The following is a 26815-nucleotide window of genomic DNA, read 5'->3' as shown; positions in this document are numbered from 1 at the left end:
TGGTACGTCCCAAGCCAGTCCTTATGGTTAGATGCTAGTCACATACAACTACGTAGTGTTCCCTTTTAGGAAGTAAATTGAAGTTTCCGTTTTGGGATAAACGTAAACATGGGATCAGAGCTTTTCTATGTGGAGTTAATGTTAACTTCTAATCTAGTTATCCAATTGATTGTTTAATGGCTGAAAGAGCATCCCCAAGTCCAAGAAACCTATCCTATGACGGGGCCAAGATGGAGTTCAAATTCCCCCAGATGAACATCCCGTCGCCAGAACGACAAACTTCGCTTGGTGGTGTCTCCCGTGAAACAGAAACTGAGACAGAAACTGAGCTACAAAATTACATTAAAAGGGACCCAGTCTTTAGAGAAAATCCGGTGGGATTTCAACATCTTAGTGCAGTTAGAGTCGAAAGTAGGTGCGGTTCAACTGACACAACGCTGGGCTCAGCAAAGAAGAACGAGAACGGGAATACCGATATTGAGGAAGACGTAGCTGAAGATGATAACCTCAGCATCATATCATCAGCCTACCAAGTGCCGCTGGGTAGTCAAGAAGATAGTGCACCTCCGAGTAGAATTCAGTCCTTTAACAATAACGGAGTATCGATCTTTAAAGAGACTCAATTAAGGTTAGCCAGGGAATCCCTAGCAGAGGAAGCACAAACTGAGATTATGTCCTCGTCACAGGCTTTAGAGTCAGAAGTTTCCTCTATTTCTAAGCATATACTGGATACGGTAGTGCAAAATGTTGTCCTTCCGGAAGCAAACTTGGATAAACCACTTCCCGTTGTTAAACAAACGGTGCCAAACCTCGCTCAAGCTCCTGTATATCAACGGTTGACTTCTTCATCAAGTTTCAATTCCACTCCAACTTTGAGAAGGTCAAGAACTATATTGAAGACAAATCCAGAGCTAGCTAGTCTTATTCAACAGTCTGTCTCGAGAGATCCTTCTTCTCGTCAGTCCTATAGGAACTCGTCTTCCAGCTTACAAAGATCAAAAGCCATGAAAAAGAAAGCAGGATGGATTTCAGCATTCCTCCTATCCGGAGTTAAGCTACGTAAAAAGTTGAGAAGGTGGAGAATAATAGTCACCAGAAAGGCATTTGGAAGATTTACAAGAAAACATAAGCGTTCCAGCAATGTCACCATTATCAATGCCTCATGTGACTCGTTGAGGAGAAACAGATCTATCAGGTCGAATAAAGGCCGCAAGAACAAGTTCAATATGGAAGCACTAATGAAATTACAGAATCCAGTGAACCTTTCAAGGCTTAAAACAGTATCAAGATCTCTCAATAACGTTCCATCTCATGGTGGAGTTTTGGTCCGAAAACAAAGGGAAACAAGCTACAACAGGGATGTCATTAAACAAAAGGAACTTACTAATTTAAAGTTTGAAGAGATTCTGGGGAACAACGCCAATGGAACCAGCACCGAAAAGTTGCAAAAATTGAATCTATATCTGGAAGAACAGCAAGAAAAATACAAGATGTCACTAGAGGAGGAAGACAAATTTGATAGAGGGGAGAGGTGTTTTAGTGCCTCACTTGGCCTGTATCGTAGTAATTTCAAATTAGAAACTTGCGATAGTGCCGACTATGATCAAAGTTCGCAAAGCGAATTTGAAGAAATGGTGCTACCATTCAATGGTGCCCCAACTTCCCCCAGGCAAGAGTTCAGAGTATCTTCTCCAGTGAGAAAAGGGACCCAGAGAAGATCCCCATTGTCACACGATGTGGAGCAGGAGGAAACAGACGATGAAGTTATTCAACTTTACAAACTCTGGAGAAATTATCTTGGGACCGTGGTCAAACGAAGGATTGAAATGAAGTTGGAGATAGAAGAGGTTACGAAGACCGAAGTAAAGTCTGTTACCAATTCCATAAATTCCCAAACACAGTCTCAACACATACAAACGACATCATTGGCAAGTCATAAAGAAACACAACAACAAGATCCAACCATCAAACACAAGCCAAGGAATAGTGTTCTAAGTGCCATTATCCAAGAGTTTGAGAAAAGAGACTATGTTCTTTCAGACTCTGATTCTAGATCGATAAACACCGATGTTACTTCTATCAACAGTGCCAAAACATTCCAAGTTTCTCACATGGATGCAATCCAGGTGCCAGATATCGAAGTTCTTAGTACTAATGAACAATCTAGTGAAGACGAGTTTGTTGAAGAAGTCGCAAGTCTTAGAATTAAAGACGTGTCAGAAGACCAACTATGGCTAGATCGCATGGGCTCTATTTCACGTCAAAGTTCTCTATGCCGTCTACCTTCGAGTGTTCGTAGGAAGAAAGAAACCGAGAAGACAGAGACTGATCCCCATAAACAAGTTGCAGCAGACGAAAATAAAAATTACAAGAGCTATGCCTTGATAAACTCTGGATTGGGAAGAAGCTTTTCATTCAACTCAGAAGCCAGTAATGATCGTGCAATTCCAACAGGAACAAGCTCAAATGATCGCCAAAGGCTTAACAAACAACTGAAAAGGTATAAGGAAAGCAGGATGGCTGTAATGAATGAAGGTGTTGCTAATTAGACTAACGACCTATTTCTATTTATTTATGACTCATTTTCTTCACTCTCGTCTTCAGATATTGTTTCACCATGTTCCATGGCTAGTTTTTTGTAGTGTGCCTTTTTTGCTTCTAGATCAAGCATGACAAGCATCAAGTCATCAAGTTGAGACTGGTTCTCCTGTAACTCAGTTTCTAAATCATGAACAATGGACTTTAACTTGAGGCTTTCTTCATTTCCTGATTCGGGTTTCTTTTGCAATTCTTCTTCATCCTGTCCCTGTTCAAGTGTCTGGATCAATCTATCTTTTTCATCTAGTTGACCTTTGAGTAATTTAATCTGTTCTAAAAGATCAGTTTCAGGTTTCTTTTTTTCGGATTCAATCGAATTCAGTGAGTTCTGGAGGTTGAACTTTTCTTCTGCAAGTTCTCTGATTTGATCCTGCAGCGACCTTTTCACTTCATAGATGTCTTCTTGTATCAGGTTTAATTCGGTGGAAAGCTTTGACTTTTCATCCTCAAGTCCGTCTACTTTAGTCTTCAATTCCTCAATTTCTTTGTCTTTGAGGTGCAATAATCTTCCATGTTCTTCGTCTTCTGGTACTAGGGTCTCATGGTCGGAAGATATTTCTGCCAACTGGCTTTCAAGATTGTTAATCCTTTCTTCTAACAATTGCTTCTCTTTATCAAGCTCAACAAGGATCTCAGATTGTCGTTTCAAGGAATCAGTTGACTCCTGAAGCTTTGACTCAAGCTCTTTATTGGATTCCTTTTGGGCATTGATTAACTCCTCAAGTTCGATGGTGTGTTCTTTTGATTCCTTTAGCTCCTGTTCCATCTCCTCTCTTCTTCCATTCAAAGTAAAAATTGAAGATTGTAGCGCATTTTTTTCACCCTTCATTTCATCAAGTTTCTCATTATACTCCATGGTGACAGTCATTAATTGATCTTTGGTAGTTTCTAAAGCTGTAGTCAGTTGCTCGATCTTAATTGGTGCCTCATCAGCACCAGCCCCATCAACTTTAAGTTTAAGCTCAAGAAGATGTTTAGTGGTCTGAGCCAATTTTTCCTCCAACTCTCGTACAACTGCCTGAGAATCTGGTTCCTTTCCGTTAGAAATTTCTTCTTCAATTTGTTGGTCAGGGGGCACAGTCGAAGAGGCTGAAAGCACAAGAACATTCTTATGTTCTTGGCTTGGGTCTTGCAACCCTTGAGAGTCTTCCATTTCTTTGTTCAACTCAGATCTTTCAATTTTTGGACTAGGCGATTGAGTTGCAATATTGGTTTCCAAAGACTCATCCTTATCCTGAGATTGCACATTCAAAGTGCCAGAGTTTCGCATTCCTTGCTCCATGTCTTGCACTTTTTCTTGCAACTTTCTAATAGTCTCGTCTGACTCTTTACGATAGTCTGAGGAATTATTACGACTGGAAGACACTTCCTGTCTCAATGCGGCCATTCCATCTTTCAAACTGCTGTTTTCAGACTGAAGACGTTTAATTAGCGAAGCTGACTCTCTCAGTTTCTGCATAAGGTTAGCATAAGCAGAATCCTTCTCCTTCACTTGGCTCCTCAAACCTGACAATTGGGTTTGAAACTCCTTGATAACAGAATCTCTAACCTCTATGTCTTTGTGTAGTGTATCTAATTCTGCTTCGTGTTTCTTATCTAGCTTCTCTTGCTCTTTTTTTATCTTTTTATATTCTTCATTCTCCTTTCCAATGGTGAACAGATTCTTGGCCATTTTCTTAATTTGTTCGTAATCTTCACTTTTTTCCTCTTCTAATTTAGTCTTTGCTTCAGCCAGCTGTTTGCTTGTCTGTTCTAACTCCTGTAACGTCTTCTTGCATTCGTTGAAAGAGACTAGCAATTCAGAATGTTCTTTCTCCAATGATTCGTTACTGTTCCAGACCTCTGCAAATTTAGTATCAACATTACTGAATTTAGACTTTAAACTCTCATACTCTTCTTCCAACAAACTATTGGACTCTGTGAGTACCTTGTACTTTTCAGAAATATCTTCATACTCATTCTTGTAGATTTCAAATGCAGAAGAGAGTTCCTGAAAATCGTTCTCCAAAGTTTCATAGGATTCGTAATCCAACCTGAGAACAGGGTTTGAGTTAGGGTCGTGACTAAGCGCATTTCTTATTCTTGGAAGGTTTTCTTTAACCAGATCAACAAAGAATGGATTCAGATAAACCTCTGGTAGTCCATTATCACCAGTCGGTGGATCGAAGATAATATCCGGAGAATACTTGGAAAAAATTTGAAGATTCAGCTCTGTTATCTTCAAGCAATATGCATTGACACTGACATGCTTGGAAAGTAATGTCAGTAAATCTTTTCGGCAAATTGGAGACTCTTTTCTACTGAATTCATAGATGACCCCAAGTAGCATATGAATAAGACCTTGCACCAACAAATCCTCGTTGGAAGGGCGTGAAAGATAGTCCAATAAACTTGTTGTGTTTGAAGTTTCTTCCAAGAAACCGTCCACAGCTTCAAAATTTTCATAAAAGATGTATATCAATAGCATCAGATAAGCAACAATGATCCTGGAATCTGCATGCGGTAAGTTGGTAACTAATAGCTCTAGCATAGTCTGGATGGCAAACACAACCTCATCACCCTCAGAAGCATCTCCAACAGTAAGATCAAGGAGGGTGGACATCGTTTGTTCGGAACCATTTATCAACGCCATCAATATATAAGATGCAAACCATATTCTGTAAGGATTCAGATTCACAGTAGCATCATAAGTCAACAATGTTTGGAAAATGTTTCCTTGAGGTGTAGGGGTTGCCTTTGGAGAATCTTTTCTCCGTATTAAGGTGTTTGCATTTCCATTTTCAATAAGAGTAGCGTCGTTGTCTCGGGAGTCATCTTCTGACATTGGTACCGTATCTGAGTAGTAAAACCTTTGATGCTTGAAACTTTCAACTTGATCCTCAGTGAAGGCAACTATAGCCTCCTCGTTGTCCTGAAAGTAGGCCTCTAAGCACTGGTAAGCTGCAACACGAATGTCAAAAATGTGCACAGAGTTGCTGTGAAGACACCAGTTTAGCAGTGCGATTGTAACAGGAATTACTTGATCAAATTTTTGAAGTTGTGAAGGGAAACTGGGATCGATATATGGAACGTCTATCTGAGAAAATTGATACTGAATTTCTGAGTTTCCACGGATAAGATCTGAAATAGTCAAAAGCGCAACACCTCTAATTTTATTAGGAATGTCTTTTATAAAGACAAGTTTCAACCCTATTAGCAGAATATCAGCAGCAGCCAGCTTTGATTGAAATTCTCTGAGCTCATCACCGCCGCCCTGAAGGAAGATTCGAATTATTTCCAATGTAGTAACATGATTACTCAGTCGTTGTGGATTCCAGACAATCTCCTCTACTAACGGAAAAGAAAGAACGGATTGTAATTTTGGAATGCAGTTGGTTTCAAGAAAAGTTTTTTGGTTGGAGGCATTATATTCTAGAAGGTTGCAAATCAAAGTCAGACAATCTTGAACCACAATTGAGCCCCTGATTCCTCCCTCCAATTCAATAATTTCAAAAAGTTTATCAAAGCAATTTTGAAATACCACCAGCTTTTGAATATTATTATTCTGATTGACCAAGCCCATAAGCAGCAAAATGATCTCGTTTCGAATTGGCTCATTAGGGTCGTCTAGCAAAGACACCAATAAAGGCGTTCCCAATGGTGATGATACAATGCATTCTTTTGATCTTGATGGTCTACACGACACCAGAGCCTCTAGTATCTGTATGGTGTAGATCTTGATATAAAAATCATGGCCAATCTCACTATCTAATATCTTTAATAAAAGGTCGAAATTCTCAGGGGCCTGGGTTAATTCGTCAGCAACTAGCAAGGAGAACTGGTCCATTCTTACTTCACCTGCTAGAAGGCTGGGAGAGGGGTATTTACCATTTTGAGCTCGTGATTGTTCCGATATCAAACTTCTAGTTTGGTCTTCATCAGATTCACCTCTGATGAATAGTATTAACAAAGTCTCTAAAACTGCCTTTACGACGTCAATATCCTGTATATCCTTGTGTAGGGTGGAAACTAAACCTTTCAAACCATTACCAATAACTGATTCCCTGTAATCTCTACTGAAATTCTTCAACGAAAGAACAGCGGCTCGGCGATCAGTGAGGAGGGTTGCGTTGGAAAGACGGTCACAAATCGTCTCAATGACCCCCTCTGGGTCAACCTCTGTTTTTTTGCTCCTAAGACCAGAGAACATAGCCGTCTTTGGAGGGGAAATCGAAGGTTTTGACGAGAGACGTGTACTTTTCTAGTTGATCGTTCCTGCCCAATATTATGATTTGATATCTCCAGGATATTTTCCTACTCGCGCGCGTCGTATCAGTTCCAACGATTCCAGCTGATCTTCATCTGGGGGTTTCCACATGGACAGTAGCGATTCAGAGTCGTTGGATGCTTGTCAAAGTGAGCTATTTCCCAAGGAGTTGAAATTTGATCTTTTTGATGACTTTTCTATTATCAAGCCTTCAGAATGGGCGATTACAAGAATTGGCTGGCTCCAAACGAAGATCGATCGGCTACATAGAAGCCGTAACTCAGTGCAGAGGAGATATCTCAAGAGGGAGTTGGAAAATCAAAAACTGATCTCAACTGCGAACCAAGTGTTTGGGTTCAATGGCTGGTCTTCAGTTTTGGATGGGAGCTTTGAAATGTCGGAGTGTGCTGAGGAGGATGGCAGATTTAAGATGAAAGTGCTTACCACAGTGAAACTGATATTGAAAGATGGGACTACTTGCAGTGCTACGGGTACAGGCAGGACTCAGAATGCTTCAGGGCGGGCCCAGGCGTTGTCAAAATGTAAAAAGGAGGCGATAAACGATGCCATAAGAAGATGCATAGAGAGTCTACCTAACTTACTATTGGAATCTCAAGACCGAAAACAAACTTTTAAGGATTATTGATTCAAACTATTTACAGAGCTATATGAATTTTTCCAGTCTATTTACTGAAACGGTCCCCGAAGACGGCCATCTGTTGCTTGATGCTTATGTGGAAGTGCCTTAGGGTCAATTTCAGGTTGTGATTTGGTGTCTATCGTATCGTAGAACTTTTGAAAGAATGATGCTAACGGACGTACATACCAACGTTTTGTCGGTGATTGAAACCATGCCAGGTGACCACCTAAGGATGTCGTTAACATTAATGTGAATGGGTTGGATTTGCATTCCTGGAACGGAAGAGCTTCAGAACCAACAATTGGGTCATCCAAAGCGTTGATAATTAATAGAGGTGTTCTAACAGCAGGGAGCCTGTTAACCGATGAACCCACTCTATAATACTCATATGCAGTATTAAACTTGAACAAAGGTGCCGTGTACCTGTTGTCAAAGTCATACAGTAATTTGATGCCTTCGTGGTATCTCTCTCTATTCTGACTGTACAAGTCACTACCACGAAGAATGTCATCGTGACGATCTACTAAGTTCATTAGCGATTGAGTCATTGCAGGGGAATAAATGTACCTGCCAATCCATGATCGATGTAGCAGATAAGATGAGGCCGCTAGATCCCATGGATTTCCTAGAACTGCAGCTGCTGCAAAGCGACACTCATCACCCTCCTGTCCAATGTAGTTAGATAGAATAGAAGCTCCCAAGGAGGCACCTACAGCGAAAAGTGTCCTTTCAGGAAACCATGTGGCTAAGTGATTCACCAAGAATCTCAAATCCTCAGTCCAAAATCCATTGAACAGTTGAGGAGTTGACAATTGCGATTGCGCACATCCACGGGCATTCAGCACAACCGCGTCGAAATCATGTTCTTCGGTAACTTCCTTCAACAGACATCTAACATATGCTTCATGACTACCACCGGATAATCCATGCAATACAACCAGCATGGGGCGTGTATCATCAGAGGCCTGGTTCTTTAGCTCACCCTCGTTCATAAATCTAGTCCGAGGTGGTAAAACAGGTTCTACCAGCTCCCCATTGTCTGCTTGAACACACTGTGATTTCGGTGGAATGCCGGCTTCTTCTTCTTCAAACTGCTTCTTGGAGATAACGAAATCTGCGGTTCCAGATCCCCCGTCTGGATAATTTAGAACCCTTCTACCGTAGTAGATCTGGTCAACCTGTTCGAAAGATCCTGCAGCTGCCCACATAGTTTGAAGATGACCGTTGAAGAGTGGTGGATAAAACCAGCTTTGTTTTCCGTCCTGAAACTCGGGAATGTAGGTGTTTATGATGTCTTCTAAAGTGGAAAACCCATTGCCGTCCTTTTTAGGTAATTTTACGGCAACATCTGGTTTGTGAAGCTTTACTTGGTTGATTATTCCCACCATGTATTAGAGGACGAGAAAGCTTGAACTCAAATAAATGCATAGCAGAGTGATGGAGAGCGATAGATGATTTCGCGCAAATGCATGGTACATCAGGTTTTCCTGGTTCCCTCACCCATCCTCTCTTTTCTTCTTCTGAACCTACATCACCACACTCACGCAAATGTTTGCAAAGACACCATGGATGATTGCGCGTCATGGCACACGCTTGCAATCCTCCACCCCAAAGAAGGAATTATTAAAAAAAATCAAACCAGTAATCCCCACTGCATCGAAAAACAAAACAAAGAAAGCAACCATAGGTACAAATCAGACACTGAAATTGAATGACGACGGCAAGTCCACCCAGAAACCTCGCAAAGGGTTCAGCACATTGCCCAAGATGGCACCCATAACACTGAATCCACGGGCATTGATGCTGGAGGCATTTTTCTCAGGTTACAAGCCCATCACGATGCCATTGAAGCCTCCATCCAAGAAAAAGCAACCAAATGCAGTATTTTATGTTGAATTAGAAGATGATAACATGGAGCTTTTTGATGACAACGATCCAGAGGAACTATCCAGAAGACTTGATTACCAAAATTCTAGAAGATATACATTCAGTAACTCCTCAACTACACATTATAGAACGTCCGATGTCGCACCTCACAAGAAGGATGTTTTATCGAACTTGGATGACAAGTTCAAGACCAGAGACGTGAAAAGAGGAAGGAAACGAGTAATGTTGGCTAATTATCATGATAAACGGTACGGAACTGAGCAAGGTGAAGAGGACTAGTGGAATGGAGATTAGTGGTTTCCAGTATCCGGTTTTCTTAAGTATACTTGTACATAAATACTCTTTTAATGATGGATCCAGGTAGAGTGTAATATTCCAATTTATTGGTCAAGACTGGAGCTTTCTGGTGTTTTCTTATTGTTTAGTTGCCACTATCAACTAACACTTCTATGCGCTCGTTAGTGGGCTCGCGATGATATTTTGGTCGTGGGGAAGAGGAACTCTTGCCTCCAGAAAAACCCGGCTTCTCCAAACTTCAAATGCCTTACTTCAAACCAATAAAGAGAATCTTCACAGAATCCGATTTGGAACAATGGAAGCACTGTGAAACATACAGTTACATCGTGGATACCATAGAAACTCTGGCGTCTTCTGTGGAGGGTAAAGAGCTTGGATCGCCCACCAGTATCACTCCTTCAGCTCAAACCCTTCTAGATATTCTAGAAACGGTTTCGGAAATTGTCGACAAATATCCAGTGGTACAGGACAAAGGCAGCTCCAGGTTTGGAAAAGTTGAGTTCAGAGATTTTTATGATGATATTGAGGCTAATTCCGAAAAATTACTTGCCCCTTTGGCCACAAATAATGAGCAATCGCTGATAGAACTAACCACATATTTCAATAACTCTTGGGGGGATCGCATCAGGATCGACTACGGATCAGGCCATGAATTGAACTTTCTTGCATTTTTGTTATGTTTATTAAAACTGAAAGTTTTAACCCTAAACGATTCTCAAACTATTGTGCTTAAGATATTCTCCAAATACCTACAGGTCATGAGAAAGATCCAGAAACTCTATTGGCTAGAGCCAGCTGGATCGCATGGAGTTTGGGGTTTGGATGATTATCATTTCCTGCCCTTTTTATTCGGAGCAGCTCAATTGAGTCCTATGACCAGGTCCCGACCATCTTCTATTCACAATAAAGATATCGTGGACATGTACAAAGACAAGTATTTCTACTACCAATGCATTGACTTTATCAACCAAGTGAAGACTGGTCCAGGTTCTGGATCATTGAGGTGGCATTCTCCAATGTTGGACGATATCAGTGGAGTACGTAAGTGGTCAAAAGTTTCAGAGGGTATGCAAAAAATGTATAAAGCCGAAGTTCTGTGTAAGCTACCTATCATCCAACATTTCTACTTTGGTAGCATCTTAAAAGCGCCAGAAAACTTATCAGATCCATCAGAAAGCGCTGATAATGAACATGGACATCAGCACACTTGGGGAGATTGCTGTGGTATTGCAATTCCTAGCCCCTTTGCTGCAAAAGAAATGCAGCAACACACGAAAACTATACCATTTGATTAGATTCAGACTACCACCCGAAACGCAATTGTGAGGCAGTAAATACAGGAGGCTTCCAGGATAATTTAGCGGGATCTAAAACATGACGTTTCCTTTTGATTAGTCTGTCGTATTGTTTGACAACTTGATCCGTCAGACATATAATATGCTGGCCTTTGTAATACTTAAGCATGTTCAATGTCTGCAGTGTATGTAGAATGTCTGTGGTTGTCATCGATGTCTGGGCAGAAATCTCATCGATGGTAGTCTCGGTCCCGTTTTCCATAAGTAGTTTAACAATCGTATCAGCCCAGTAAGCTCTGTATGATAACAAACCTAAATCGGATAATGGCTTTTCTGGAGATCCGACTTTTCCTTCTGTTTTGCTTAATTCATATGAGAATTGAATTAGAAGCTTACCGTATCCATGTCTTTGATATTGGGGAAGTGTTAAAATACATGCCACGTTGTAATTGTCCGCACTTTCCTTCTCTTTGGAAAAGTACCCTACTAAATGGTGGCCAAGGTCATCTCTGATTGTCATACAGTAAAACAGAAACGGATCCACGTCATAATATAACGTCTTATGATCCAGGAACAACTTCGATAGGAGACATAGATTTCTGCACCACGTCCTTTGACGTCTTCCATCAATCTCAAAAAACGAAACGACGTCATCTCTGTAAATTTCATTTCCTGGTGGATGCCTCAAAGTGTTTTTTATTCTGAACCTCTCGAACTGTTTACGGGATCCAAAGAAACTCAACGTAAAATCACAGATGTAAATCTCGTCTTCTTCTGTAAGCTCTACAGGGTATGGAGAAAAATACCAAGGTTCAACAATATGTTTTCCGATTATGACTTTCGAAAAATTTCTGACTTTGGAAACTTCATTATGACTCTGAATCATTGATCCCCCTGTTCTTAATTTTTTGATTTCATCCTCCCTGGTCAGCTCCTCGCCCTCCTTAACCAATCCTTGGACGTTAAGATTATCCAAATCCATAACATCCTGGCCTGCGCTATCCTTTCCTGACAGGTCAACACTTGTGTCCTCTTGTTTCACTGTGCTGTCGCCCTTGTTAGACTTTATCTGTTTATTGTTCTTCCCTTTATTGGATTTCGTCTTGTCTTTCTTCTCAGATTTTGGTTTGGGCCAAAAAACGGGTCTCTTGTAATCAATTCTGTCTTTCTCAATCCATTCATCTAGACGCTTATTGAAATCTTGGTAATGAACGTAGAAAACTAGTCTGTTCTTTTTTTGCTGTATGGAAAGAACTTCTGCTAGTCTTACTTCCCCATCTTTGAATGCGCTCACAGTACATCCAACTTTGAGCTCACCTGGCGCAAACTGTTCCTCACTATACTGTTCAGGAACCACCAGCTTTGCTTCCTGAATTTCTATTGGCTCAGGAGACGCGGTCATTTCTGGGTGGTCAAATGTGGTTGTGGAGCTTATATCAAAGACAGAGGATCTGATGGTAACGAAGTTCGCGATGTTGGATGGAAGTTACTTCTATATTACAATTACTATGAATTATTTAGTCAATTATGCGAGTTGTGGGATCCCATGGAAGACCAGGATCTGTCTCTGGTGTGGACATTTCGTCCTCCTTCCAAATCTTAATGGTTTTGTCTGCTGTGCATGTGATTAATCTCAAACCGGAATTGTCAAAAGTTGATGCCAATACCGCTGATTCAGAGTCAAGAGAACCTGGGGTAGGTTCATTCTTAGCCGCCTGAAATTGGTGTCCAGTACGCCAATCAAAGAATCCCAAAGTCCCATCATCAGCGCCACTGAACAATACACCTTTCTGGTTCACACTGAGGGTGTTGATTATTTTGTTAGACTCCACAGGGGCACAATTATTTAACAATTGCGCCTCGGGTAATTTCCATTGACGAATGCTATCAGAAGATGCGGTAGCAAAAGCGTATTCCTGAGGATGGACACACATCCCTCTAACAGCCTTTCTGTGATGAGTAAGGGTCTTCATGCATTTTCCGGCGACAAGGTCGTACAATCTCACCGTACCGTCCATAGAAGTTGAAATAATTTGGGGGTCGGTAGGTAAACACTTAACATTGGTTATTGTCGATGTATGGCCAGTTAACGTATGTATTGGTGTACGAGACCGAATATCCCACACTCTTACCACCGAATCCCTTCCTGCAGTAGCTATTATATCAATGGTGGGGTGAAGATCCACAGAATACACAGAACTGAGGTGACCATGATAGTCCCTGATGATCTGATTTTTCTCCAAGTCCCAACATTTGACAGTTTTGTCCTCGGACCCTGAAAATAAATAAGGATGTCTATCTGAAATGACCAGGCCTCTCACTGCCATGATATGACCAGTCAAGGTCAATTTTAGCTTGCCAGAAACCAAGTCCCAGACTTTAATGGTTCTGTCGGCGCTTCCAGTGGCGAACCATTTATTTTCCGGCTCAACAGCAACGCTTCGAACCCACCCCGTATGGCCAACAATGACTCTCATTAGTTTCCAGGGTGCATGCCATTCTGGTTTCTCCATATGAGAATATAATCCCGCCGTTTGAGCTTGAGCCTTTATCAGCTGTTGCGCTTGTATATCCTGGGTGTTCTTTCTCAAAACCAGTTGAGCCTGCTGAGATGAACGATTGATATCAGGTAGTGCTTTCTCCTTCAATGAGGTTATTATGGATGATTCACCGTACTTTTCACGATCTATTTCGGCCTCCAAATATTCAGGCAAGCTCTGTGTGTTCCTATACTGCTTTTCGATTATCGTTTGTGAGTAGAGCGAAGAAGCGTCATCATCAACAAAGATCTGACTTGGATCAGTATCTACTCCAAAGAGCTTCTTGGTCCTTTTTTCCAACAGGTCAACCCCTGATGTGACGCTTTCACTAAACATAAACTTCTTCTGTAGGACGAGAGGTTTTCATTTTGACATTTCCATAAACTTCGCCACGTGACTTAATATAGCAATACAAATATTCTACATGGAAAATATTCAGTCTTAGTAATACTACCTATTTTCAAAGGCAACTATGTCTGAACCGATTAGAGACCCAGAGATAGAGCAACCTGCTGCTGAGGAGGAAGGGGAGTACGTTACAATTAATGAGGTTGATGAGATTGTGCCGGAAGATGAGAACGATGCTGAACCAATAGAAGACGATGATGAAGATGAGAGCCACGACTTAAGTGTCAACCAAGAAGGAAACATTGAATTAGATCTGTCCAATAACTCCAGAACCTTTTTTGATACCCATAAAGATTCGATTTTCACAGTGTTCACCCATCCTACTTTGCCTCTTGTTGTTACTGGCGGAGGTGATGACACTGCTTACCTATGGACTACACACACTCAAGTTCCTAAAGTAGTTACAGAATTAGAAGGACACAAGGAATCCGTCATTTCAGGAGGATTTGCTGGAAATGGCAGCTATCTGATCACCGGTGATATGGCCGGTAAAGTTCAAATTTTCAAGTCCACCAAAAGAGGACAAAAATGGGACCTCCTCACAAGTCTAGAAGAGGTCGAGGAAGTTGTTTGGGTCAGAGCCCATCCAACCCAGGATCTGTTTGCATTTGGTGCTAGAGACGGTTCTGTCTGGTCGTATGCCATTACCGACCAAGGTGTTGACATTTTGATGACTGGATTTTCACATTCTTTGGAATGTACCACCGGAGAGTTTTATGATTTACAAAACCAGGATAGTGCTAGCTTACTGACTACAAGTGAGGATGGCACAATCGTTGGTTGGAATTGTTTCACAGGTCAGCAAAACTTTAAGATTGAGGCTGAACAACTAAAAGGTATAATCACAGCTTGGGTCACTATTTCCATAGATCCTGTGTCCAATATCGCCGCTGTTGGTAGTAGAAATGGTCAGATAGCAATAATCAACCCCGGAAATGGATCCGTCTTAAACATTCTTCAAGCGATTGAGATCGGAGAAAACGATGATGAATTTGATGCTTCGATTGAAGCATTGGCCTGGAACAGAAGTCAATCTATACTTGCAGCAGGCTTGGTTAGTGGTGATGTCATTTTATTCGATATCAATACTTGGAAACCCAGAAGATCCATCAAGCTAAGTGATGCAGTAACCAAACTGATATTTGTTGAGAACACTCCATTTTTGTTTGGATCGTCCATGAATGGAAAGGTATACAAGTGGGACGCTAGAACTGGTGCTGAGCTGCATGTATGTGTTGGCCACTACATGGGAGTCTTAGACTTTGCTCTACAGACTAAGGACCCACTCACTGTGATTACAGCCGGAGATGACGGCGTTTCGTTGGTATTTGATATCCCTAGTTAGATATAAAATGGAGCAAGAAACGCATTGCTTATTTCAAGCAAGTTGTTCTTTAACAACCTTCTGTACTATACGGGTGATCAAGTTGATTAGAGGCGAATTGTCACTGTTAATTTCGTTATCCAAGGCCACTTGAACTTGCTTTTCAATTAGCTTTCCAGCTAAATCTACCTCTATATTGACAAAGTCCCCCAATTTTTTCAAAGGTAAGACAACATTTTCCTGCGTATGTTTAATCATCATGATAGAGAACTCTGCAGCATCATCGTTCACATTGGTCACTGTTAATGATGTGCCGTCCACACATATGAAGCCTTTGTGAACAACGTACTTAATAAATTCTGGATCTCTTAACTTAAACGTGTAGACGATTGCATTTCCTTCTGGAACACTGCTGACAATCTCTGCAACTGTATCTACGTGGCCTTGCACCATATGTCCTCCGAATCTGGTTTCGCCAGTCATTGCTCTTTCCAAGTTGACCTTTGATCCCTTCTTCAGCGATCCCAGATTTGTCTTCTTCAAGGTTTCAGGCGCAATTCCCACTTTGAAATCATTATTAGTAAATTCTGTGACTGTGAGACAGGTACCGTTGATTGCAATGGAGTCTCCAATATGCACATCAGAGAGAATCTTGGAGGCATCGGTTATGGTTAAAGAGACGCCATTCCCTCCTGAAGCTGAGACATCAAGTTCCTGATACTCCAGTACAGCTGACGGTTAGTACACTAGTAGCAACTCATTTCATAGATGAGTACTTACTTCCAATGATTTCCACTATTCCCGTAAACATGATTTGCGGTTGGTGATCCTGATGAGTGGAGAGTAAGTGAAAGATCAAATCGAGCCTAAATCGGTAACCGTTAGCAGGACGTCCCTCTCAGTAAGCGGAAGGGAACAGGCAGACATTGGTGAAAGAATTAAAGGAAGTTGGTTATTGCTTGATGAAGGTCTCATATTAGTCATCAGGCCCTTAGTTTACCCATGTTATAATGACTAGTATACGATAGTGATTGAATAATACAAGATGATTATATAATATGGCCAACAGACGTAGTCGTACACCCAGAATTATCTATTTTAAGTGCTGCTTTGGCACATCTTACAGCACTCAATCAGATCTATTCGGATATTGAACGATTGCTCCCGTATCACCTCTTATCGTTAGTTATCTTCTGGCAACATCCAGAATGTTCCAGTTTTTCTGGAATCTTCTGGAAATTTTTCCATCACTTATCGCGATCTTATCTATTACTAAGGTCTTCTAGAAGATTCAACCCCACGATGGCAAAATGTTGTATAAAAAGACACCGAGTTGCCTGAAGCTTATCATTGATCAATTATCAATTTATCTCATTTATCTATGATATCATTTCAACCAAGCTACTACGTGAGCACACCAGCTTTGCTCAGCCCTTCAAGGCACGAGTATGGCTATCAGTCATCTGCAGTTACTCCATGTTTCTTTGAAAATAACTTGGACACGGTCTTGAGCGCATTACAAAGACATAATTACACAAGTCCACCGCCACCAAAGATAAAACCAACTGAAGATCAGCGTTCATACTACGTGAAAATGTCCAAAAAGTCTGGAGATTTTAGTGATTATGGTGTCAAAGTCTACCAGGATCAAAAGTTCACCCATGTTTGGGTTTACTCAACATCAGATAATGTAAAGAGACACTTCAAGTACCCCAACAGTGCAGTTCAATATGAAGGTATCCGGGCGAAGGTCGCTCGCAATGGGCGATTCTTGCTGATTCAGATCCCAAAGATCTCTAGACCTGACGTTGTACTGAACATTGTGCAAAAGCGTCTCCAATCTATTGCAAACCAGGAGAGAAAAGAGAGAGAAGAGCTGGAAAGAAGAGAACTTCAAAGAAAAGCTGCCATGGAACGTAATAGAAGACTACGAGCCCTGGAAGAGCAGCAGCTCGCAGCTCAAAGGGAATACTTTGAAAAATCACTGCAATCTGCATTCTCGCCTTTCTTCACCTATCGACTGGAAAGCAAGCAGAAGGACGAGCAGGAATCCAACGCTGAATCTGCTACTAACCAGGTAACTGCCAAACCTAATGTGATACGAATTCCAGTGAATCATGTCGATGAAAGTAATGAAGTCATTCCCACCAAGGCACCCAAGGCATCCAAGACTGATGTTGAAGAACAGCCAAATGTGAACGACGTTGAAAAAGAGGCAGACATGCAGGATGTTGAAGAAAACCCGAATACGCAGGATGCTGAATATGAAACAGAACAGTTTTCTGATTTTGAGGGTTTCTCTGATGATGGTGATATCGAGGAAGCAATAGAACCAATGGATGAAGACGAAGAGGATTCGGATAATTCTCAGTTTATGGAAGAACCTGAAATTTTAAAGAGACGTCCATCTCCATATTCCATCTCATTCCCTGCAACACTATCTGCTGAATCATCCTCAACGAAAGCTCCCAAAATAAAAAAACCAAATAAGATACCAATCGAAGAGGTAGAAGATGAAGAGTTCAAACGGTTTTCCAGTTCCTCTGACAATGACAGTTGATTAGCTTTTTGTATGATTATAATGTAATGTATTTATAATGATTCAATTTCTTCCTCGTGAAGCATATTTGTTTGCTTCATTCAGTAGTTCCGCATCCTTAGTAACTTTTTCCATCCATCTCTGCACTAATTTGTCATTTTCACTTGTAAGCGACTCAATCTTATCATTCATCAAATTATTTTGTATATGTAACGATAAAAGTTCGTCATTAACAAGTTCAAGGCTGGCGTTCTTGGTTTGCGACTCCTCTTTCAAAACCATCAATTTATTGACACTTTGTTTCAATCGATCTTCTGCAGCATTTAGAGCCTTTGTAAGTTCCGAATTAGCTTTTTCCAGCTCATTCTTTTTATCTTGGGCCTGTCGTAGTCTCCGCTGCGTTGAGTCCAATGATTCTGTTTGAACCTTCAACTGACTGATTGTCTTTTCCAATTGAATTTGAGAATCCTTTTTCTCTATCGATTCGAATTGACGCTTCAATTCTTGGAACTTGTCCACACTGAATTGAACTATCGAATTGTTAGTATTGATAAGAGTGCAGGGAATGGGGTAGGGCAAATACTCACATGATTCATATATTTCTTTGCTTCTTGACTCCTTCCTGTCTCGTTCCTTCAAAGCTTCCAAAACTTCGTGTTTCCAAGTAAGGGACATCTTTATAGTATATCTTTAGGGATGTAACGGTCGATGACCTGTTTCATTAGTGTGCAGGGTTCCAATCCATCTTAGCTTATCGATAATAAGAGGCCTCGAAAAACAAAGGCGATGTCAAATGTTACATGTTTTCATTTCCTATCTTTCTACTTAGAAAGCGTATGTATCTTCCATTAAAAAGTCGACGTTAACCCCAATTTCCTTCAGTTCGTTGCTCTGGCTCTTTGTAATTTCGAGACAATCTATGTAGGAGGAAGATTTTTCGTCGACACCTTTCAGTTGTCGTTTCAGAATATCTGCGTGTTGGTTGATTTGATTCGTCACAAACTCAATCAGGTAGCAGTTCATCTCTTTATTGGGAAAGCATCTGCGATAAAGCTGACAAGTTGCTTTTAGAGTCTGAAATCTGATAATGGTGAGCTGTGAAACGTAACTGGGAATGTCTCCTTCAAACACGACGGACCGATTGAGTTTTTCGATAAGATTAGCTTTTGATTCAAACAGTGAGTCTCTGGCAATTTTTTCCAGATCCAAGGATGAAAGCAGTTGGACTATTTGATAGACCTTTTCATCAGATATTGAAGGCCGATTCAGCTCAAAATTCAAACTTTTGATTATAGATTCTTGTCTCATCGTCAATTTGACTTTCAGTAAATCAAACAGTACTGTGCCCTCGCTTAACTTGTCATTGAGATTGATTGTCGGTAATATGCTATTCAACTGGGAACTTAGCTGTTTAAGTGAATCTACCGCATCTGGAAATTGCTGATGAACAAGATGGATATCAACCTCATCCAACGTATCTTCCAAACCTGTTAATTTCTCTATAATGGCTTTACTGTGGCTAGGAGAAGGTAACAGACCTTCTGTTCTAAAATCAAGCTCATCTTGTCCCATGTTTCCCATTGAAGACGATAGCTTAATCTTGTCTTGTGATCCATGCTCCATGCTCCGATTCCTTGAATGGACCTTATGACTCAGGTCATGCAGCTTGCTTGAATGTCTTCTAATAGAATCTTCGGAAATCGATAATCTCGACATGGAGTTTCTTAAAGACTCGGTGTTTTGCCTTTGTTGTTCTATAAAATCACTCAGATCATCCTTCGTTCTCCTAAATGAACCAACTATCAAATCTAAAGGCTCTTGTCTATCAGTTTGGTAAATGAAAGACATCTTTTTATATTCTAAAGCAATGGTGAACGTCTTTGCATCTGTGAACTTTTTCAATTCCAATTTTTTCACACTCAAATCACGGATCGGCCAGCATTGAGTTGCAATCAGCTGTTTGAGACTCTTGTTACCAACCTGGTTTCCAGTTTCATTTATTTTAGTTTTTAGTTTCTTTCTCGTTGCTATAAGTACATGGTCGTTGAGTATGAATAAATGAGCTGGCTGCAAAGGTTTCATAGTGGCCGAGTTCAGTTCAAACCACCGGCTGCTTTCAGCTATAATGTGTCTACCTGGGTTAAAAGATAAGAATTTCTGAATGCCCTCAATTTGTTTGAACAATTCATTCATTTGCACTTGCCATAACTTCTCTACCATCAAGATGCTGGATCTGTCACGCTTCCTGTTCAGCACAGAGCCTGTGCGAGAAAAGTTCTTAGTAGGTGAAGTATTATGTTGGGTAGATTGTTGGTTATTGGCTTCTTCCTCGTGTAGTTTCTTCAATGCAATTGATTGCAATTGACCCGATATTAGATACAGTTCGTTGATCGACGAGCCAAGATCTTTCAGTTGATGTTTCGTTTCAAGTATATCATCTTTTATTTGTACGATCTCATGTTCACTTTTGGCAACTGAAATCTTAAAGTCGGCTTCAGCTTTCTTTTGGAGATGTAGCAAGTTATTGGCAAACTCGTCAATCTTTTGAGCATCAGCATTGGCTAATTCCTTTCTCACATATTCAACACAATCAAAATCAGATTGAGCTAACAGGTTGGGAAGAGTCTGTGCAGCTTCTGGGTCGGCATCAAAGTCAAAACTACGAGCTGACAGGTTACTAAAACCTCTTCTACGAGGTTTAGTCGTATGCGGTACCGTCAACAAATTATCATTCGTCACGGCAGCTACATCATTAGTCCACAGATCATGCATATTTCCAGGCAGGCTAGGAGCATTGTGTGGGGTGAACGTGGTCATCGGAGTAGAATTTAGTTTAACACTCAACCTCCTTTGTACTCTGGTACTGGCATTGGTGGATATCTTACGAAGTTCATTCGTCGCCCCCTGATCTTGACCCTTATGATACGGAAGAGAAGCATCAGGCTCATACTGCTTCCAATCTCCTTTGGGCGCTCTACTCTTTCGTAAAGAGTAATCCCCTCCCATTGTATCAAGTTTATAGGGAAACCCAAGTTAGCAAGATGTTGTTGTCTCGCTCCCGCTACTCTTACGATATCGCGCCCATCCGCCATCTACCAACCCAAGGACCTATTTTACACGAACAATTTCATTTATTCTAACTATATCCTATCAATTTAGCAGACTATGAATGCTGGTCTTCTGCTTCATCAGAAGTAGGGCTTTAGAAGCATCCTCTTCCTCCAATTCTGCATTGGACAATCCCGTCATCGCCGGCGATGGTAACTGGAAAGATGAGATCTTTTTTAACGGGGGCAACTCACAAGGTGCTGCTTTGGCTCTAATATTTGTACTGTTGTTGAATGGGGTCTCAGGAGAGAAAAGGGGACTTTGATATGAACTACTGGATCGGAGGCTACTCGAGCTACCATAGTTCTCAGCAGCTATCAATGGAGAGATGGGATCTTTGTCGCTGATTGAGTTTGAATCGTTAAAATCCTCAGGATCGCGTCCAGAGTCATTGTTTGTACTAGTGTCGTCATCTTCGTCATCCTCGCTTTCATTTATGTTTTCCTTGCTGCTATTCGTTTCCTCCAGGTGTGGAAAGGAAATTGGGTTCCCATTGTTCTCTAGAAGCTTGTTGAAAACCTCCGTTTGGAAGTCAAACTCTGACTCAATGTTTCTATATTTTTCCAGATCCAGCTCGTAGTCGCAAAAGTCAATGTTGTTTGCCGTCAACCATTCACTGTTGGGACAAACACTTTGAATTTCACTCCTCATCAGCCGTATACATTGATGCAAGTACTTTATGTACTCAACTGTGGATTGCAAGATTGTCAGTTTGTGCATGTTTGCGCTATCTTGAGCTGGGTATGTTCCCACACTGTTACTCATCAAAGAGTACACAGAAGATCTACATGCCGGTATCATATATTTCAGGGCTTCGAATTCCCTATTCATCTTTATGCGGCGCTTCTTCTCAATGATAGAATGGGCTGCTTTGAGCTCTTTCTTCTTTTTGGCAATTTCTTCTTTGGACTCCGTCAAAGTCGATCTACGACGCCGTTTAGCACTGGTTCCACTGACAGAAGAAGATCTACTTCCTGTGTCTGTACCTCGCGCTTTGTAGTCAGTTTCATGGCTCGAAGTAGTCAGGGTTCCGTTGGATATTGAAGCCCGGTTCATTGTTATGAAATTCGAAGATTTGAACATGGGAGGTGGGGGTATGTTGTTGTTGGACATTTTGGAGGCTTAGATGTCTAAATTGTTCCTACGGTGATAAATGACTGGCAATACTGGAGGTCTACTTGGAAGGGGAGGGTTGAAAGAGAGAGGTATCAAACAGCTCAAATTTGGTCTGTTATAAGCAAACTGCAACTTTGGCACACGTGGAATGCCTCAACTGGTTTAAAGGCTCGTCAGCCTTCTCTAACGTGCCCCCGTTTGGCTATATATGGTACCCAAGATTTTGACCACGTTGTGCACGTGGTGCAGGATGGATTACAACGCCTGTCGCGGTACGTCAAAGATGAAGGGTCTTGCTGGCTAGATAAACAACGCTATTGTTTGGGACTGCTTGGTTACCAGGGCCACGTGTAGAAATAATTTCGGATCGTGTGACCTTTTCTTCCGGTTTTTCTCTTTTGGGCAAAAATTGGTTTTATTCTTGGCAAACTTAGTTGAAGAAGCAAATAGTGCATACCCACTATTTCTCAACCAGGGACATTCTTGGCTCAGCCAGGAACAACATTGAAAAAGGAGCTCAGGGGATCCTTTTAAGGGCCAGTCCAAGAAAAACGCTCACACTCGCATAACGTCTACAAATTTCGGGAGCCTAAACAATCCCCTCTATAATCCTCGTCATGACACTTTCACGGGTGTAAAGGTTTGAGCCTTATCTAGTTTCTCGCTTGTGGTGGCTTTGCTTAGTTCCATGTCAGTGAATGCACAAGGTATTACCTCAATAGTGGCAAATTACCCTACAAAACAAAAACAAAATAATTTTCAAAATAAATATTGAACGCGGTGAGGTTCGAACTCACGCCTCCGAAGAGACTAGCATACTCAAATTTCCTGAAGCTAGCGCCTTAGACCTCTCGGCCACACGTCCTACTTTCGACATGGCATTGATTGGGAATAATCTATAATCCGTCAATCTATGTGGACAAGATTAAAAATTCTTAAATGCCCTAAACCAAGTATCGAAATGTAGCCCAGTTGTCATTTCTATGATGTGAGTAACCTTATTTAGCTGAAATGGAAAAGTTTATTTTTTTGTACTTTACAATCCAAACTTCCTACCACCATTTACTTAATGATATAAAAATCTGTTAAGCATCTATATACTGTAAACTATATCATAAAAAATCTTTGAGAAACTTCTGTATCCAATACATCTATTCAAGCCTTGGACTTTAGCCACGAATGTTCCATGATCTCTCCCATGGTAGGTCTTTTCTCGACATCTCTTACCAAGATCTTCTTTATTAGGTCGGTGCACTCGTTGCTAAAAACAGGAGGCAATCTCAGTTCACCCTCAATAATATCGTCCACATTGTAAAACGGGTTCTCCTTGTAAACTAGTGTGTATAAGAGAATGCCCATGGCCCAAACATCTTGGGGTTTACCTTCATAAGGGGCACCATGCAAGACCTCAGGAGCTGAATAGTCAATGGTGCCAACAAAGACATCGAATGGTCCGTTCTTAACATACGCAGCTGAACCAAAGTCAATCAGTTTGACGACGCTGTTAGAATCGACAATAATATTCTCATCCTTGATATCACGATGGACAACTCCGTGCTTGTGCAAATGTGCAACCGCAGAGCAGCATTGTCTATAAATATATTTGCACTCTTCTTCTGACATGTTTGTTTTGATCTCAATGAGATCGAATAAATCAATCCCTGTGGGGTCACCGTGTGCTGGGGTCTCCAAATAGTAGTAATTACTATCTTCGAAAAAATCAACGATTCTCATAATGTTGGGGTGTGGATCATGGTTCATGAATGCCATAATTTGTATCTCTGAGGGAATGGTACCTAGTTTTCGATCTCTAACCCATGTATCAACCAGAATTCTCTCCTTGATAATTGACTTGATGATTACCTTGTAGCCAGGATCTTCTTTATTCACGCAGAGAGACACCTTTCCGTAGGCACCTTCACCCATATTCTTCAACCTGATAAACTCCGTGATCTTCTTTTCTCGTCTCTTTAGTCCAACTTGCTTGGGCCAAAGTGCTGATTTTGCTTGAATATTAGCCATCTCCTCGTTTTCGATGCTGAGTAACTTATCCTCAGAGAACACTTTGAGTTCGTGAGATTCCTTTGCTATCACGTCTTTCTCGTACTTCAAAGCTGATGACTCCGTCGGGAGCAGCCCATCCATCGATTCAGTCTTAATCTTGTTGGGGATAACCGTTACAAGAGGCTCACTATTAACCTTTTCTAGCTCTCTGGCAGAAAATGGCTTCATGCCATAGTTGTTAGCTCTATTGCCAATGTTGTTAAAACTTTCACTACGGCCAATGGGGTTATCCCTGAGTAAACTATTACTTCTGCTCAACTCATCGGAGGAATCACCACTACAGGAGACTAGGTCAGTTTCATGATCCCTTAACAACTGTAGTTGGGAAGGCAATGCCATGCTTCTATCCTCATTCGAAGAGTGAGATAAAGTATGATGAAGGTCGAGAGGCTCAACTACTGAATGCCTTCTGTCTTTCCTCAGATCGTTGAACTGGACTGTTCTAGAGTAGGTGATCCATAGTATGTAGCATTCTGCATTGGGAACTCTCAGTTGAATATCCACCCTAGTTCTTGTTCCATCCCTATGTATAGCATCCAGTCCTTTACCATTCAAGAATAGCTCTTCTCTTTCAGACGAAGAATGCCCCGCTAAATCTGCCTTCAATTTTCGGAAATAGTGTTCAGGCAGAACAAGGTTAGGTTCACTGTTCTTTAAGCTTCTTTCTCTAATCTTGGCCGTTTCAACAAGTTTTCTAAAATCAGGAATTAGTTGATCAAAATCTAAGTTCAAAATATTCGAAGTACCGAACAAATTTTTTGAGATAGCATCGTTATGGGCTAAGATTTTGTATGAACTAGACGAAACCACAAACGTTCCAGCAATATATGGAAGACAATGAATGTTCATCCTAATCACCGACTCCTTATCGCTTTCATTTTCGTTATCCAATGGTATACTAGTTATAGCACAAGGGATGTGGTTGTCATGAAATCGTAGTGTATAGTATCTAATATCATTGATATGAGCAGAGTCTTGTAGGTTGATTGGCAGTTCGGATTCATTGTGACGATCAACAAGAGATGCAAGTTCCATCGCTAATGAGGGAATGAAAAAAGATAATGGATCACCTTGTTCGAAAGTAGCAAACTCCAATAAAGATCCTGTATGTTCTTTGAATGCATGAATATAGTATTCAGAATCGGTATCGTGTGCTAGAGGTTTCGAAATGGTTAGGTCAAACGAGTCGCAAGGGATTTGATCAAAGATCAAAATCATCATATCATCTTTCCGTTTTGACCACAATGAAGTCCATGCCATTGTGTTATTGGGTTTTACCACAGCTATAATCTCACCACTGAAAACAATTTCTGAGGTTCTTTTGTAAAGCTTTTGGAGAACGAAATCCCTAGACCTTGGAGCAATTAGATCAAGCAGGGCCAGTGCCCGGATGGAATTTCGAGTAACACCAAACATCAAGCATGCTAGATCATTAGCAGCTTTTAATGACCAAGGAGAGTCTAGTTGACAGGTGAACACGGCCTGTGGACTCACATTCTTTGTCGAGAGTATACCATGGTAGGGCCGTTGTGCATGGGAGTTCCGTGGTTTGGAAGATCCGATTGAAGTGGGGAGGGTTGACAATGCAAGTGACGATGGTGCAGTTTGTATTGGAAGAGTGTGATTGGATGATTCCAGGAAGGGAGTTGCCAATGCATAGAGCAGATTCTTCTTAAAGTACTTTTCTGTAGTAACTCCAGAAAGAGAGAGATCGTGAAGTTTCAAAGCCACATCCTTCTCATGGTCATGGATCATATCTGTGTCTGCTTTTTCTAGTAGAGCAATGATTGGCTTCAGCTCTTGTTTGAGATCCATGGTTGAACCAACATCTTTGTCTCTTGATTCGAAATAATGCTCTCTGTTCTGTGAATTAGGTGATGTATCTCTGGAACGCTGATTGGACATGAACAATGCACTTAATGCAGCGTATGAAGCATTGCCTCTCAGGTTAATACGTTCTTCACTACCATCTCTACTGTAAGGCTTGGTCTCTACTGATTGAGGCTCATTATAACTTGTGGAACTTCTGGAAATCACTAAATCAGGTCGATCAGAAAGAATTTCCAGAGATCGTTTCAAAACATTGAGCCTCAAAGCTAGTGAGTTTGCAGACAATCTTGCATACGAATAAGCCTGCGTAGAAACTTTGGGGAACTTTAGGACATCTTCTAGAAGCGGAGCATTAGCAGCTGATTGCTTCCTTTCAAACTCTGTTGGGGGAACAGAACTAACTTTCAAAGTACTCGTCCTTTGATCTAGGACCTTCTGCCTATTGGGAACACTCATACCTGACAAGTTGGACCTGCTATTTATGGCCCTTCGCAGTAATAAAGTTGATGAGTTGGCGCTCCTGCTCTTTTGAAGCAGTGACATGCCATTGGCTGCCTTTCTCGGAGGGCTTGGGGTATGGCGTGAGTTAGTCTTTGGGATCTGTGTGCGGTTTTCATTTTCGTTGGTGTTACTAACATCTCCGATGGAACTTGCCTCATCTTCGTCAGCATCACTATCGGAGTCAAATATGAAGAAACTGGAAGTACTCTGCACCATTGGATGAGGCATAGGCTGGGGGCCGCTCAAAGTGGCGCCTAGATGTGCATCTAAAAGGGACTCAGAGCTCTGGTTGGAATTGCGAGAGCTGGTGCTGCTTGATGGTTGTGAACCTAATATGATGGAGCTAATTGGACTGGATCTAGGGTTGGCAGAATGCTTGGCTGCACTTCTCTGTGGAGGCGTGTAAGGCATCTTAGCTGATC

The 26815-nt window shown here is 41.3% G+C and overlaps 15 protein-coding genes across 15 annotated transcripts; 6 read left to right on the top strand and 9 right to left on the bottom strand.

The window, feature by feature from the left end:
- Positions 1-176: 176 nt before the first annotated feature.
- Positions 177-2549, top strand: PAS_chr4_0089 (Hypothetical protein; the record flags this gene model as incomplete). The annotated part of the gene is made up of 1 exon (XM_002493450.1): positions 177-2549. The coding sequence occupies one exon, from the start codon at positions 177-179 to the stop codon at positions 2547-2549; it is 2373 nt and encodes a 790-aa protein (XP_002493495.1).
- A 23-nt stretch (positions 2550-2572) lies between these two features.
- PAS_chr4_0088 (Essential protein involved in intracellular protein transport) lies at positions 2573-6787 on the bottom strand (the record flags this gene model as incomplete). The annotated part of the gene is made up of 1 exon (XM_002493449.1): positions 2573-6787. The coding sequence occupies one exon, from the start codon at positions 6785-6787 to the stop codon at positions 2573-2575; it is 4215 nt and encodes a 1404-aa protein (XP_002493494.1).
- Positions 6788-6953: 166 nt separating this feature from the next.
- Positions 6954-7490, top strand: PAS_chr4_0087 (Protein involved in the repair of double-strand breaks in DNA during vegetative growth; the record flags this gene model as incomplete). Its single annotated transcript, XM_002493448.1, has 1 exon — positions 6954-7490. One exon carries the CDS (start codon positions 6954-6956, stop codon positions 7488-7490), a length of 537 nt encoding a protein of 178 aa, XP_002493493.1.
- A 41-nt stretch (positions 7491-7531) lies between these two features.
- On the bottom strand, positions 7532-8872 carry PAS_chr4_0086 (Putative acyltransferase with similarity to Eeb1p and Eht1p; the record flags this gene model as incomplete). Its single annotated transcript, XM_002493447.1, has 1 exon — positions 7532-8872. The coding sequence occupies one exon, from the start codon at positions 8870-8872 to the stop codon at positions 7532-7534; it is 1341 nt and encodes a 446-aa protein (XP_002493492.1).
- A 160-nt stretch (positions 8873-9032) lies between these two features.
- PAS_chr4_0918 (uncharacterized protein) lies at positions 9033-9650 on the top strand (the record flags this gene model as incomplete). The annotated part of the gene is made up of 1 exon (XM_002493446.1): positions 9033-9650. One exon carries the CDS (start codon positions 9033-9035, stop codon positions 9648-9650), a length of 618 nt encoding a protein of 205 aa, XP_002493491.1.
- A 260-nt stretch (positions 9651-9910) lies between these two features.
- Positions 9911-10963, top strand: PAS_chr4_0085 (Activator of the phosphotyrosyl phosphatase activity of PP2A,peptidyl-prolyl cis/trans-isomerase; the record flags this gene model as incomplete). Its single annotated transcript, XM_002493445.1, has 1 exon — positions 9911-10963. The coding sequence occupies one exon, from the start codon at positions 9911-9913 to the stop codon at positions 10961-10963; it is 1053 nt and encodes a 350-aa protein (XP_002493490.1).
- Positions 10964-10970: 7 nt separating this feature from the next.
- On the bottom strand, positions 10971-12365 carry PAS_chr4_0084 (Histone acetyltransferase catalytic subunit of the native multisubunit complex (NuA4); the record flags this gene model as incomplete). The annotated part of the gene is made up of 1 exon (XM_002493444.1): positions 10971-12365. The coding sequence occupies one exon, from the start codon at positions 12363-12365 to the stop codon at positions 10971-10973; it is 1395 nt and encodes a 464-aa protein (XP_002493489.1).
- A 115-nt stretch (positions 12366-12480) lies between these two features.
- Positions 12481-13839, bottom strand: PAS_chr4_0083 (Splicing factor that is found in the Cef1p subcomplex of the spliceosome; the record flags this gene model as incomplete). Its single annotated transcript, XM_002493443.1, has 1 exon — positions 12481-13839. The coding sequence occupies one exon, from the start codon at positions 13837-13839 to the stop codon at positions 12481-12483; it is 1359 nt and encodes a 452-aa protein (XP_002493488.1).
- Positions 13840-13975: 136 nt separating this feature from the next.
- On the top strand, positions 13976-15256 carry PAS_chr4_0082 (Essential protein involved in a late step of 60S ribosomal subunit assembly or modification; the record flags this gene model as incomplete). The annotated part of the gene is made up of 1 exon (XM_002493442.1): positions 13976-15256. The coding sequence occupies one exon, from the start codon at positions 13976-13978 to the stop codon at positions 15254-15256; it is 1281 nt and encodes a 426-aa protein (XP_002493487.1).
- A 33-nt stretch (positions 15257-15289) lies between these two features.
- Positions 15290-16046, bottom strand: PAS_chr4_0081 (Riboflavin synthase; the record flags this gene model as incomplete). Its single annotated transcript, XM_002493441.1, has 2 exons — positions 15290-15966; positions 16016-16046. The coding sequence occupies 2 exons, from the start codon at positions 16044-16046 to the stop codon at positions 15290-15292; spliced, it is 708 nt and encodes a 235-aa protein (XP_002493486.1).
- A 570-nt stretch (positions 16047-16616) lies between these two features.
- On the top strand, positions 16617-17795 carry PAS_chr4_0080 (Hypothetical protein; the record flags this gene model as incomplete). The annotated part of the gene is made up of 1 exon (XM_002493440.1): positions 16617-17795. One exon carries the CDS (start codon positions 16617-16619, stop codon positions 17793-17795), a length of 1179 nt encoding a protein of 392 aa, XP_002493485.1.
- Positions 17796-17837: 42 nt separating this feature from the next.
- On the bottom strand, positions 17838-18449 carry PAS_chr4_0079 (Hypothetical protein; the record flags this gene model as incomplete). The annotated part of the gene is made up of 1 exon (XM_002493439.1): positions 17838-18449. The coding sequence occupies one exon, from the start codon at positions 18447-18449 to the stop codon at positions 17838-17840; it is 612 nt and encodes a 203-aa protein (XP_002493484.1).
- Positions 18450-18599: 150 nt separating this feature from the next.
- Positions 18600-20780, bottom strand: PAS_chr4_0078 (Essential protein with dual roles in spliceosome assembly and exocytosis; the record flags this gene model as incomplete). The annotated part of the gene is made up of 1 exon (XM_002493438.1): positions 18600-20780. The coding sequence occupies one exon, from the start codon at positions 20778-20780 to the stop codon at positions 18600-18602; it is 2181 nt and encodes a 726-aa protein (XP_002493483.1).
- Positions 20781-20924: 144 nt separating this feature from the next.
- PAS_chr4_0077 (Hypothetical protein) lies at positions 20925-21995 on the bottom strand (the record flags this gene model as incomplete). The annotated part of the gene is made up of 1 exon (XM_002493437.1): positions 20925-21995. The coding sequence occupies one exon, from the start codon at positions 21993-21995 to the stop codon at positions 20925-20927; it is 1071 nt and encodes a 356-aa protein (XP_002493482.1).
- Positions 21996-23153: 1158 nt separating this feature from the next.
- Positions 23154-26804, bottom strand: PAS_chr4_0076 (One of two (see also PSK1) PAS domain containing S/T protein kinases; the record flags this gene model as incomplete). Its single annotated transcript, XM_002493436.1, has 1 exon — positions 23154-26804. One exon carries the CDS (start codon positions 26802-26804, stop codon positions 23154-23156), a length of 3651 nt encoding a protein of 1216 aa, XP_002493481.1.
- Between the last annotated feature and the right edge of the window lie 11 nt (positions 26805-26815).

The sequence above is a fragment of the Komagataella phaffii genome, chromosome 4 (assembly GCF_000027005.1).
Source record: "Komagataella phaffii GS115 chromosome 4, complete sequence".
NCBI lineage: Eukaryota > Fungi > Ascomycota > Pichiomycetes > Pichiales > Pichiaceae > Komagataella > Komagataella phaffii.
Note: the sequence above shows the minus strand (reverse complement) of the source record. Positions and strands in the feature narration are given on the sequence as shown.